This window comes from Vidua chalybeata, chromosome 5 (genome assembly GCF_026979565.1).
Source record: "Vidua chalybeata isolate OUT-0048 chromosome 5, bVidCha1 merged haplotype, whole genome shotgun sequence".
Lineage (NCBI taxonomy): Eukaryota > Metazoa > Chordata > Aves > Passeriformes > Viduidae > Vidua > Vidua chalybeata.
The window spans coordinates 18562548-18576351 of NC_071534.1; the positions used below are offsets into that span (position 1 = coordinate 18562548).

At 45.0% G+C, this 13804-nt stretch overlaps 1 protein-coding gene across 12 annotated transcripts in view; it reads right to left on the reverse strand.

Annotated features, from left to right (window-relative positions):
- The window catches only part of ZC3H7B (zinc finger CCCH-type containing 7B), a 47879-nt gene that overhangs the window by 19804 nt on the left and 14271 nt on the right, over positions 1-13804 (reverse strand). For 7 of the 12 annotated variants that reach the window (XM_053942287.1, XM_053942286.1, XM_053942278.1 and 4 more), the window contains 9 exons: positions 13337-13396; positions 11883-11925; positions 7166-7425; positions 5345-5693; positions 4280-4389; positions 3272-3434; positions 3026-3187; positions 1970-2175; positions 431-531 (listed from right to left, as the gene is read on the reverse strand). In XM_053942287.1, coding sequence (XP_053798262.1) covers positions 431-531; positions 1970-2175; positions 3026-3187; positions 3272-3434; positions 4280-4389; positions 5345-5693; positions 7166-7425; positions 11883-11925; positions 13337-13396 — 1454 coding nt within the window. The remainder of the gene's footprint in view (positions 1-430; positions 532-1969; positions 2176-3025; positions 3188-3271; positions 3435-4279; positions 4390-5344; positions 5694-7165; positions 7426-11882; positions 11926-13336; positions 13397-13804) is intronic. The other 5 variants (XM_053942290.1, XM_053942279.1, XM_053942289.1 and 2 more) reach the window with 5 other exon arrangements.

Sequence of the window (13804 nt, forward strand, 5' to 3'; positions counted from 1 at the left end):
TACCAACTCCTCTGGCTCAGCATTTCCACGCGTCTCAGGTTGCCAGGATCCAGAAGGAATTGTATGACTGTGTACATGACATGTTTGTTATACTTCTTTTCCTAAACATTCATTACCAGACAGTCAGAGGCAGGATCCTGAGCTAGAGGATCTTTTGTTTTGACCTTTTTGTAAAGGCCAAACTGAAAGACAAATTAAGTCAATGGAAAACTTGACAGAGTGATGCCAAAGGGCTTTTCTGATGCCTGAAATCCCTCAGCACCAGAAGCAAACATGCAGGGTGAAGCCCATCATGCTACTTATCATGATTTGAGCTGTCCTATGATTGGAACCGTAGGGAGGAAAGGAAGAAAGAGACCAGAGCTCTGGAGTTAAACTGGTTGGACTTGCGAGACATGGTTCCCATCAGGAGAAAAAAGTGTTCACTCACTTGTTATCATGGAAAATGTGTTTTGCAGAAAGGTTGGAGCAGACAGATGGTGTGTCCTTGGTCCCTTTGCTGATAATCCGGGGTTTGCTGTCAAAGCAAATCTGGGAAGAGAAGAAGTAGCATACCGGGAAAATCTTAGACAGCAGTGAACCAGAGCAACTTCACTTAGAGAAGAAAGAAGAATCAGAGCCAGCCTATTCTAATGTTCAAAGTTAGAAAGAAGTGTGGTGAAAACTTTGTGGTAGGGCTTTAAAATAAAGCAAGTCAAACTCTGGAAAAGCTTCCAGACAACATTTTTGGCACATTCTCCACAGTATTTTCCATTGTGGTTGGAAAAAATTTGGTCAGAGCCACATATTCTTTCCCTGTTAGCCAACAGAACAAGAATAAGGGACAAAAAAGAACAGCCACTTCACAGCAAAGAACACGTCCCTTTACATGCACTGCCAACATGGGAAACTCTGTGCTGGAGAGCATTAAGATGATATGAGGCAATTCTCAACTGACCAACTCAGTAGCTCTGCACAGACATCAAGTGGGAATTTGTTGCAGTATGGAATTCTGATTTCTAAAGTAACTGGGGCTAAATTACAATTCAAAGCAATATGTCAAGATAGGAGAAGAGACAGGTGATCCCATGAGGCTGTGAGCACCTGGTTCAGCTGCAGGGCTAAGGAGGGAAACTACTCCTTTCTCCTGCACACTTCTACATACAATGCTCACTGTCCTTCTGGGAGCAGGGCACTGGCTGGGACATGCAGAGTTACAGGTGGCCTACTCCTGCACCTTTAAGATTTCCTTCTTGAAGAATGTCCAACATTCCTGGACTCGTTTTCCCTTCAGGACTGCCTCCCAAGGTACTCTGTCAACCAGGCTCCTAAAGAGGCTAAAGTCTGCCCTTCAGAAGGCAGTTCTGCTGACCCCTCTCCTTATTTCTCCAAGAACTGAAAACTCTACCACTGCATGACTGCTGTGCCCCAGACGGCTTCCAACCATAATATCACCCACCAGTCCTTCTCTGTTCACAAACACCAGCCTTCCCTAGTTGTCACCCTCACCAGCTGTGTCAGGAGTTCTCTTCCACACACTCCAGGAACCTCCTGGACTGTTTCTTCTCTGCTGTGCTGTACTTACAGCAGACACCTGCTGAAGCTCCCCACAAGAAAAAAGGGCCAACAATTATGAGACTTATCCCATCTACCTATAGAATATTTTGTCTGCGTCTTCACCCTGGTTGGGTGGTCTGTAACAGACTCCCACCTTATTGGCCTCCCCCCAATTCCTACCCATAACCACTCAACCCACCTTCATCATCATTAAACTCTAGACAGTGAAAACACTCCCTAACACACAGGGCTCCCTCCCTGCCTCTCCTTCCTCACCTGTCCCTCCTGAAGAGTTTACAGACATCCACTGCAAGCACCCCAGTTGTGTGAGTCGTCCCACTGTATTTTTGTGGTGGCAACTATCAACATATCAGCGGTCCAGATACATACTGAAGAGATGATGGATGCCTGCCCCCTCCCACCAGCTCTGTACCTCACAGAGGAAGGTGAAAATGCCCTGGTGTTCCTTGAGGAGCTTGGCAATTGTGAGGCTGCTCTGCTTGATCCCACCTAGCGGGTCAAAGAGGAGGTCACGATTGAGGGTCCCCTTCCTCTCCTCTGTCCACACGTCGATCTCTTCCTGGTGGTACGCGAAGGTGCAGTTATCCCCGTACTTACAGTCCTGCTTGTTAAGCATATCTACAAAGCAACAAACAGCACACACCACCACACAGGCAGGGCGGCCCAGTCAGAAACTAAACTCTCTCTCGTCTTCTCCCAGTGCCCATGCCTCACATAGAACAGAAAGCAAGAAAACAGAGAGCTAAAAGAAAAAGGAAAAGATATCTCCTCCCAAGTTCACCTATATCAAGACACTCAAGAGTTAATGTAAACTACTGAAGGGTGACAATCTCCAGTAATGATGCTATAGGGGAAACTATCTTAAAACAAGAGGCCAGCTTTAATTCAGTGCCTGGCCAGAAACAGATCATGACTTAACTAACCCCTTTTAAAGCCAATACAGATTAAGTTCTCCCATAGGCCCAGAAGTAAAGAGCCATTTTAGCTTGGCTCTTGCAATCTCCCCACTTCATTAGGTACTTTGTAATGACACTGCCTCGGGATACCAGTCTGGTCACACTACCTGCACTTACTGTGGGATGGGCTGGAGCAAAGGAGCAGGCAGAGAATGCTTTTCCCTAGGCAGAACCACAGCCCTGCCATGGGCCAGTTGGGTTGAGTGGGACTAATGTGAGCATATGTACAGGAAGCAGGCTCTCGGTAAAGCCCATGTCAGCAGAGCAGCTCTGAGCACTCAACTGTGTGCAGCAGCTCACTGAGCCTTTGGAACTCTTCTACTCCACCACTTAAGAAGCTGCCTGCTTTCCACAACATGGCAGCTCATTGCCCTTCACTGTACTGAGTCATCCAGTCCATAGGCTACTGATGGAACAGGATACCCTAGAGCCAGCAGGCAGTATCAAAGAGAATTCCCCATCCAGTCTCCCCTGGCACAGCCCCTTCCCAGCAACCAACTGCCACAGATCACCTTTGCACAGATAATAGGATCCTACAAAATTGGTTTTGGTTGGGCGAGGACGGATCCTCTTCCAGGTCTTGTCTTCTGAGTTCTTCAGCCTGCCCAGCAGGATGTCCCGCTTGCACTTGTGCTCTAACCCTTCCCGATAGGTGTAATCACCAGCTTTGGGCCCTGCCAGAGAGAATAACCCCATCAGCCTGGGGAACCCAATTCCTAGTCTGTGCCAGTGCTCTGGTGGCAGAGCAAATGCATCACCTGTTTTGGGGTAGCAGATATGACAGGCTTGTTTGAAAACATGAGTAGACGCCAGGGGGTTCTTCACCAGCAGAGCCGTGTTGGGCATTACTGGTTCTGGCTGGGACAGCAGGTGCTCGGTGGCTTTGGGCACAGCTGGGTGACTCACTCCACCAAGGCTGACCTGAGTGAAAACACACACATCTCTCTGTTCAGCTCTGCAACCACATGGGCAAGAGACCTCTCCAATCCCCTGCCCCACTCCAGTCTCACAAAACCTTTCTCATTTCCTCTCTCATCAAAATGTTCTCATCTGAAATGACATTTCCAGAAGAGATGACTGCAACTTTTTCAAAGAGAATGAACACTGTGGTGTGTTCACTTCAAAGACAGGCCTCTTTCCTACTGGTAAGAGACCTCAGTTTTCTATCACGAGCCACAAAACAAAATGCCCTCCTCACTCCTTCCATCACAATCTCGCTGCAATGGAAGACTTAAATCAACCTTATCCCAAGCCAAGAAAAATCCCAAACTGCTTATCAGTCAATCTTCCAGGATATTCATATTGATGTTAATAGGGCCAGCAGGTGACAAGAACTCAAGAATAACTTTTGTTCCAAGCTTACTAATCTTTCCCTTTTTCTCCAAGACTGGAGACATAGGACAGAGGCAGAGCATCTGGAGAAGCCTCCTGACAGGGGCAAAGAGAAACAAAGAACTTCAGTAGCCTGAAGTCAAAGTTGCATTACTCTGCCCCATCCTTGAGCATTATGTGGCTGCCAGGTATAGTGGGACCCTGGCTTCCATGATCCCCTGCTGACATTACAGCCTCGGTCACGCCATGTTTACCTTGGCAATATGGAGTTATGGATAAAAACAAAGATGGAAAAAATGTCTTCCTACTGACCCAGTGGGGAATCTTTACCTGCATTGCCACAACACGGGAGGCAACACTCACTAGGGCAGGGTAAGAGGAGGGGCCCAAATTACCTACATCACCCAAGTGACCACTATCACCAACACTACTACCTTGGCTTCAGAGCATCTTGGGACATCAGCACAGGGCAGTAGCTCACTCACCACTGGGGCTGGTTTTTGGCTGCCAGATGGGTGTCGCAGTTCCTGAGAGCTAGCTTCTTCTGGGCAAAAGAAGGGGAAAAGAGCCCCACAAAATAAAAACAATCATTTCACTCTCAGAGGCAGATCTACTCACAAAAGGACAAACAGCTTATTAATTTGCTTTATTTATTTCATAGTGTTTTAATACTTTCTTCCTGTCCTAGCATCTGTCTAGACTCAGAAAAACTACAGGAAACGCTTTCTGGTCCCAGAAACCCTACTGAACCCAACTCTCTGCTGCTGAGAACTGGCATTAATAAGGTGGCAACCCAAAGCTGAGATAAATGTCAGTGTTCAAGTGCTGACTGGCCAATCTCTGCTGTTCTTAAAATACTGCCAATATACTGCAATACTGGGAACAAGTTAACCAAGAAGAAGCCCACTTCCCTCCTGAACAGGAGGTGACTTAGTCTTTGCCCACCATCCTCCACAGCTTTTCACCTTATGACATGAGAGTTCAGAGCCCCATTCAAGGGGACACTCATGGCCCTGAATCCAGAGATAGGAAAGATCTACCTTGGCCTCTACCATTCTCACAGCACAATAAGGTCCTGTATCATCTAAAACAGTCATCACCATTCTGCTCACTTTGTGCAAAATGTCAAAGAGTCATTGAGGAGGAAGGTGGAGGAATCATGCTATAGTCCAGCAAATTGGGCCAAGGGAGGTGTTCTGGACACCAAGCCAAGTTTAAATCTCATCATTCATCATTATACGTTATACTCTTTAGATTTCACTCCATGTAGGTACTGGTTATCTGGGATTACATACTTACAGCTTTTTCTCATTACTTTTGAGCTAAACATTATCCGTTACTCTGTCCAAGACAATTCACTGCTCTCTTCTACATTTATATTCCTGTTCTGCCACACCAGCAGAGAAAGCTACAAGACATATGTCCTCAGCATTGAAGGAAATAATTTTGGCATGCATTCATGGCTAAGGCAACACAAAACCACATCACCCTGCACCTACCAATGGCAAAGGAATCCAAGGTATCCAGCGACCCCCTGCTTGTCCCAAAGGAGTCCAGGGCGTCAAGCCGTGTATCTGTGTATGGAAGCAGATCCAGGGAATCCAGCGAATCTAAAGTGGAGCTGCCACTTCCTCCTGGTGGGGCCTCAAAGGCATCCAGGACTGAGGAGGAGGAGAGCTGCTTGGTGGGATCCATCACCAGGCCAAAGGAGGCAGGTGGCAGAGGGGTAGAGACAGGAATACTGGCTGTCACAACTGGAGGCAGCAGTGGAGTCCCCCCCGGAAACACAGGAATCAACTGGGGCATCTCTGTTGGCAGGTTGGTAGGAATGGTGCCCTGGACGAGAGACTTCAGGGGAGCAGGAAGGAGGATAAATAGTGAATTAGTATTGAGGAACAAAGACTGAAAAGAGATGTCCTGGTTTTGGCCAGCACAGAGTTAATTTTCTTCTTAGTAGCGGGTACAGCGCTGTGTTTTGGATTTAGCATGAGAATAATGCTGAGAACACACTGATATTTTGGTTATTGCTAAGTCATGCTTACTCTAAGTCAAGGATTTTCCATTTCCCATGCTCTGCTAGCGAGCAGGTGAACAAGAAGATGGGGGAGAGTATGGCCAGGACAGCTGATCGCAACAAGCCAAGGGGATATTCCATACCACAGAACATCATGCCCAGGATATAAACTGAGGGAAGTTGGTCAGGGTCACTGACTGCTGCTTAAGGAAGGCTGGGCATTGGTCAGCAAGTGGTGAGCAACTGTACTGTGCATCTCTTGTTTCTCTTGGGTTTTATTCCTCCCTTGGTCTCCTTTACTATTACTATTGTTGTTGTTGATATTGTATTTTATTTTGTTTCAATTACTAAACTGTTATTATCTTAAGCCACAAGTTTGGGTTTTTTCAATTACCCTCCTTACTGGGGAAGGGGCAGAAAGAATGTGAGCGAGCAGCTGTCTAGTACTCAGTTGCTGACTGGAGTCAAACCATGACAACAGAGAGCAACACGCTCCCAGTGAAGGGCGTGTTGTACTAGCTGGAGCAAAAGGATACCTGGCAGCTCAAGCCACCTGCAGACTTCTCACAAACCTCCCGATTTTTCTGTACTGCAAACAGTCTGGACCAGGATCCCTGAGGAGGTGTTGGGATACCTGAGTTCATCAGTCTGCAAGGCAAGTGCCCTGCACTGGGCACTTAAACCAGTTCAGGTCGAGAAACAAGGCAGCCGAGTATACACACTGCAAAGGTCATGGTAATGGATCACAACTCGTGGCACCTCTCATCAGGGCTTTTCCAGCATGAAAATCACTATACTGCCTTCAGACCCAAGGTGGCTGACATAAGCAACACTGGCAACTAAAATCCAACATAAGTATGAATACAGATTGTTTATGCAGCTCCCAGATCTGTTCAAAGAGCTTAGGCTGAGTGCAACCTGCACAAAATACAAGGAGATTAGAGCATGCTCAGTGTATAAAATACATCCATCATTCCTGCTTCACCACACTCCTTTTACTACTCTTAGATTTGCTTCAACTTCACAGACATGAGAGGCCAGGTGGAAGGAGATGTCAGGGGAGGTCTACCTTGGGTATATTTTGAGAGGCAGCTCCCTGAAGCTGCACACAGCAAAGCACGCTTGGAAGAGGACTCTATATACTCACAGTAGCAGAAATAAATGAAAGAAAGAATGGGTTTTCCCAGAGTAAGAGATAGGAGAAAAGAATTACAGAAAGAGAATGAGAGGCAGCATGCACATTCTCATGCTCCAAGGACCTATTTGGAACAAAGAAGCAGTAGATCCATGCCGCGCTCGCTCTTACTAGAGGGTATGGTGACCCTTCAGCAAGGGAATCCAGGAGGGAGTCTAGTTCTTCCCCAATGATGTCCCCATCTGTGAAGTCCTCTGCATTCTCAGGCACTGGCAATGGTACACAGTCTGGAGACGGGATCAAGCTGGCAGCAGAAAGTGAGGTGGGCAAGCCCTTTGCATCTGAGTCAGAAGGCAAAGGGGCCAACCCCTCATTCACAGGGATGGAGGTGGCCACAGGAGATGGGAGGCACTGCAGGTCCATAGAGCAGTCTGTGATCAGAGAGAAACAGAGGCAGCCATCAGGAGCACCTCTTGCAGGAGACAAATAGAGTACAACATGGCAAAAATAATATTGTACAACTCCACCAAATCACAAAAAACAAGTATGCCAATTTTCTGAGAGGCTCTACTCTGAAGAGTACTTGCCCTTTCATTTTTGTTCCCACTCTCCAATGGCTCACCAATAGCTGAAATACATTCTAAGGGCCAGTGCCCAGTCTGACTGTCAGGATTTGGCAAGCAGGTACAGCAACCAGGAACAACACAAAACCTGTGGTTGAGCAGTTACCAAATTCATTATGGCCAGTACTAAAGGCCAGGGGCACATAATACAATTTCTCTATAACCCACCACCCGGTGTTTTCTTTAATGTTCCTCACTAAAGCATTTGGCAGAGATCACTGCCTTCTCTAGTCCTTGAAGCTTTGATATCCCAGCTGAAAGCTTGCTTACTTGCACACCCTCTCTAAAAACCCAGGCATCCTAAATGGACGAAGACAAAAAACACAAGGCCCTGTTGAGAGGTGAGTCAGAGATTGAGTGGTCAGATCAGGTTGTGCTAACAATGTGTCCCAAAAATCCCCATCAGACTCACTCAGATGTCTTTACCCAAGTGAATTCCCTGCTCTTGAGTCCTTCCTGATGTCCAAAAATGGGAGGTTGCTACTCATTTTTCCCCCTCAATAGCGGATCAGCAAACATGCCCTTGGGAACTCGTGTGAGGTGGGGTTGAGGCAGGAAAGAGGCAGTGGTTTTCCCTAAGGTTTCTTCCCCTCTCCAGTACATTACTGAAGTAGTAAGATGTTCCCATCATGCAATATAAACCTCTGTTAAGTGAAGTTAAGGTTGCAAGCACATGTTCTTCACAGAAGATCATTTTATTCTCAAAAAAATTAAAGGTTAAAAAGAAGTTCAAATATTAGAAATTTGAAAAATGCAGTGTTACATTTGCAGTTCTCAAACCAAGCACTCAAACTACCTTAATTCTGCCCCTGTGCAGATGTCCTGGAATTAAAGAAAATAAATAAGACAAAGATGCTGCCTTCTCCATTGACATCCTATTGGCTGCACTGTAACTGCAACAGAGTAAGGCTATAAAATCAAGGCAAAGTTTGGAAGGAAAGACAATAGCTTTTATTACAAAGACTGATAAAATTGGGAAAGAAACTAGACAAGCTTCAGAGACACAAAACTTGATCCAGCAAGAAATGCTGCATCCTGTCTGTACCAGGTCTGTTCACTCAACCCCCATGAGAACTTGGCCATCCCTCTGCATCAGGGACCGGGCAAGTGAGCTCTGTTACTGGCTGCAAACTGCTCGTTTTCTGGCCCAGGAATGTGCTGGTGCCTTCTCAGAGAGCTCAGCAAATTAGCAATTCCAGCAAATGCCCAAGTCCTGAACAAAACAACAGCAGAGGTGACAAACACAGGCATGCCCCCTTATCTCTAACCCCACTCGGAGCACAGCACCAACCCCTGCAACCTTTCCTCCAGTATTTGTTGTGAGTGGTCCACATGGATGGACTGCAGCAAAGGTCACTGTGCAAGGCACTGGAGGCTGAGCCATGACAAAAGACAGGGAAGCAGGGGAAGTGGCAAGGAACAGACACAGGTCTCTCTCCACATCCTCAAGCATGCCATTAAAGGCAAACACAATGTTGTACCTTACGGGATCCAACACAGGATTTCGGTGTGCAGCTGAATGCATTTCCCACAGGCTGTGCATGTCCTTAGTTTTACAGCTGCCCCACCAATCAGTCTTGGCTCCAACCCCATGCCCCCTTTGCAATGACTTATCTCATCATCTCATCTCATCTCCCTTTGGTGCAGAACCCCCAGCCACCAGGGAGCCAGCTATCCAGCTTTTCTCATGGCTGGAAGCTTGGCCAGATTCCCTGCAGCACAAAGGGATGGCTTGTGCCTTCCCATTTTTCAGATGTTTAAATCTGGAGTACTGTCAAGATCCCTACAGAGGCCAACAAGAAGTTCAGAACATGCTGGAAGGGATGGGGACACGTGCTGTGGGGAGCGAAAGGATGCACAATGACAGGGCCCCAAAGGATCCAGTAGTTCAGACCTTCTCTGAGGAATGAATGAGGCCCTGCATTTTCCACTCAGACTGGGAAGCAAAGAAAAAAGGCCCCCACACACCCTAAGAAGCCACACACACCCTAAGAGGCCCCAAACCTGGAAACGCTGAATGCATGACCAAAAGGCAGACAATAACATGAGACCCCCACTGCTCAGCGCATGAGAAGGGCAAGGAAAAGAGCAGGGATCAACAGGTTCCACTGCTTGCAAGTGGAAGAGGGAAGATGTCCACTCCTCTCACCCTGACCACCCAAACCCTGTCATTCCTTCAGGTACTTCCTCCCTGGAAGATTGGACTCTACTCTGTCCAATATTTTTCCCTAACTCTCTTTTCCCATTCCTGCTTTCCTCAGGACACCAGATCTGCTGACCTCACTCACCAGCTGTGATACTCACATCTCACATACTCTCCTTACAGAATGCTCGTGCATCCTCTGCAGTCCCCTAATGTTTGCTCCATCTTAAAAGAATAAAACAGCTTTCTTTGATGAGTAGCTCACAGGCACACCCATACCTGCTGATTTCTGCCCCTGCCATCACACTCAGGCCCACGTATTATTATAAGGTCAATAAGGGGCTTGTATCGAAGCAGTACAACCCCCTGCACAGGGAATAACACATTCTGATTCCATGTTGCAGAAGGCTGAATAAATTGCTTTTATTAAGCTAAATTATATTACATTAATACTATACTATACAAGAATTATATCATACTAAAAAAATACTAAAGAAAAACCTGCGACTGTCTCCAGACAGTCACGACACAGCTTTGACCCAATTGGCCAATCAATCCAAACAACCATCACCAGTGTCCAATTAACAAATCACTCTTCGGTAAACAATCTCCATAATGCATTCCACATGTGCCAAACAACAGGAGCAGCAAATAGAGATAAGAATTGTTTTCTACTTTCTCTGAGCTTTCTCACTGCATCTCACAACTTCCCAGGAAAAATCATGAGAGAAACAGTCATGTCTCTTTCTGTTCAGAGAATGTCAATATCACACGCTTGTCCATACATGCCCATGAACCAAGTCTCTCATACCAAGCCCCCCAGCTGGTGGCTTCTCTGGCCATAGACCTGCCTGTCCCCGAGGGGCAAGTACAGAGCTTTTTAAAGCACTGTTTCTAGCTCTGCTCTCCAAAACAGTAGTGGTTCCCTGGTGCATTAGCTGGCCAATGGCCATTCAGAGCTAGATCTCTCTGCAGGACTGGGCTGACTTAAGATAACTTCAAGCAAAGCATGGAGGAAAAGGCTTCAAGAGTCTGCATTTTAAAACAGAACAAAACAATCACAAAAAAAAATCACTAAAAAAACTCTTCTAATATGAAACTCTTAGGGTACCCAGCACCCAGTTGTCCTGGTGGCACACCACTCTCAGGGCAATTGGATAACATCATTCCAGTGCTTTTGCAAAGATTTCCTAGCAGTAAAGGCTCTGTCTGACTGATCTGCAGTAAAGGTGGCATGCTGCTCTTACACCAAATCCAGATTAGATACAGAGCTTACTGGATGCGTTCATTTGTTAGTCTGTAGTAGGAGTCCAGTTAATTTTAGCACAGTAAGATAATGTGAAAAACTCGCCTTAATTCACAGAACTTGGTCTCATGATCTCATGTAGCAAGCAGATACTAAATTGGCATTCAACAGAGAATAACACAGAACATGCTTTCCAAAGCACCCTAATAATGAAATTAGTTTCTTTCTATAAAACAAGCAATTGCTACTTGTGGTGGTAAGTCCTCACACTTACCTGCATGCACACAGAACTACCTTACAAAGGAACAAAGACTGATGTGCTCAGAGGCAGAAGTTCAGTGCTCCAGGATACAAGGTAGCAAGCCTTTCTACAGGGGCAGAGTTAAGGTCACTTGTTTTCCAGCATGAGAAAAGCAACTCTTTTTAGTCTTCCTTCTCCTGGGTGCCCAGCCCTGAACTCGGCTCTCCCTGGGTCCCTCCAAACTCCTTTGTTTTCAATTCCTCCACCTCAGTGTCTTGGAGGACGATATGCACTCAGAGCAAAACAACCTTAACTTCACTTTATCTGGACTGTTTTGCCTTGGAGCAGAATTTCGGAAGCTTTGCCAAGAGCAGCTTCAAGAAAGCACAACTGGAGAGAGCTGTGTACCTCAGCAGACCCTTTTAACTCCTAGATGCATCTCTCACCGGGCCTGGAAAAAAGCTGGGTTTGCAAGAAAAACACTCCTGCTTTGCACCACTTTTTCCTTCTCCCAGTTACCGAAGTTAGGAGTGTGCAGAAGAGACACAAATGCAGGTGATGAACCTCGCAAGCCTGCCAGCCTGGTCACATACCATACTGAAGCCACAAAAGTCTGAGAAGAGAGATATCTTTACCTGTTTCGATGTCATCTATTGAGCCCAATCCATTGGAAGTAGTCTGCAAAGAGACGTAGGAAAAGGGAGACGAAAAATATTGCGAGAAGTTAATCTTTAAATAGACATCCACACTTCACATATGGGACTCTTCACTACTCCTAAATGTATATGACCCCTTCTTTTCCTTTATAGCCTCTTTCTGTGCTGTAATAGTAAAACTAATGAACTTTAGGAGGCCATTGATCCAAGGAACCTATTCATGTTTACCTTCAGCAGCTGACAAATCCTTTTGCTACAAAGGAAAACCATTTCTGCACAATATCCAACCATGTGAGCAACTCCATACATAGAATAGGGTATTTCATGTGTGGATGAGAACACTGTGTCCCAAGTCCCAGGACACATCAATTGGTCAGCCCACTGCATGGGAGATCTGATTAGCCTGATCTTACACAACGTTCCTTTTCTTAGTTCACATATTTTGCAATCTAACAACCACAAACTTCTACAGCAAATTCAAAACAGGAAAATGTTCCTGCCAAGACAACTGCTGACTTGGAGCTCAAGGCAAGGAATAAATTGAGTCCATATTTTACAGAAACATAAATAGAGGTAAGTACATATGCCTTCAGATTAAGCTTAAAAAGGCACAGGTAAAGCATTTGTCTTGTAATATTGCATCTACTACAGTGGATTTGCACTATTTTCAATTTTTATAAAAGGAAAAGATTTTGAAATTAAAAACTAGGCACAACTATTAAATAAAGTTGACTGGCCTTCCTAGAAAGATGTGAAGCCAAATCACTGAACAGTGAGAGGTAACTCACTGTTTTGTGATTTGTACTTTTGTACTGCTTTTGTACTGCTGTACAAAATTATAATGTTTATAGTTTTATTGTTTATTTGCTTTAAGGAGCATTGTGAAATACCAAACAGCCTGTAGAAACAGCAAGTGCTTGTTTGTTGGGACTTTTTTTTGCCCAGTGGTAGAACAAGGAAACCAGCAATTTCCTATATTTTACCTTAGTATTTGTACACTGCCCTGCCCAGCTGGGTCTCCCAGGACAATACAAACAATACATAAACTGTGTATGTACCTTACTCAGTGCACCAAAGGATTTCATTTTGTATGTTTCTTCTGCAGTTGCACTTTCTGACTTTTACTTAGCATTGTTGTTAGATATGCAAAACTTGAAAACAAAAATTTATTTAAAATGCGAGAGATAGCAAACATTCACAATAACTAAGAAAAATAACCATCTTTGGTGATCTAATTACCAACATAAAAAATTTTGTCAGTAGAAATGTTTTCAAATAAATTAATTTCTTGGCAATATCCCTTAAGAGCAAAAAACACTAATTAAAACAGTTCAAACTTAAAAGACAGTTATAAATTTGCATGTAAATAAAACTTTAAAACATTCTAGTAGCACAGTCCACAAACAGTAACAATCACAGGATGGAAACTCTACCTGGTTTGATGAATTGATTGACGTGCCATTACTGAGTAGTGAGAATGTTTCCAATTCCTGCTGCAAGGAAGAGAGAGATCTGAGAGCAGAATTCAACCCATGAATGCTCATGAACTAGGTAAAGCTGGGTTACAGTATGGTTTCCTTCCAAGCACTGCCCAAAAATAAAGCCACCCCAAAAGGTTACCCCACTGTGACACAAGACTACATGTTTGTCAACACTGAAAAGGGACATTTAATTGTTCCGTACACGTCAGAAAATCCGACCCATAACCAGGAGGCAAAAAACTTCCCTGAGAAACAGATGGGTTTGCTTTTCCTTAAGAAATTATTACTTTGGGAAGGCATTACCACACTGGATTGAAAGCTGGAACTCAACCCAAAAAATTGCAAAGTGTTAACAAAGTACCAATCACAGAATTTCAAATAATAAAAAGCATTCTGGAATGTTTAATTTTTGTATTTCTA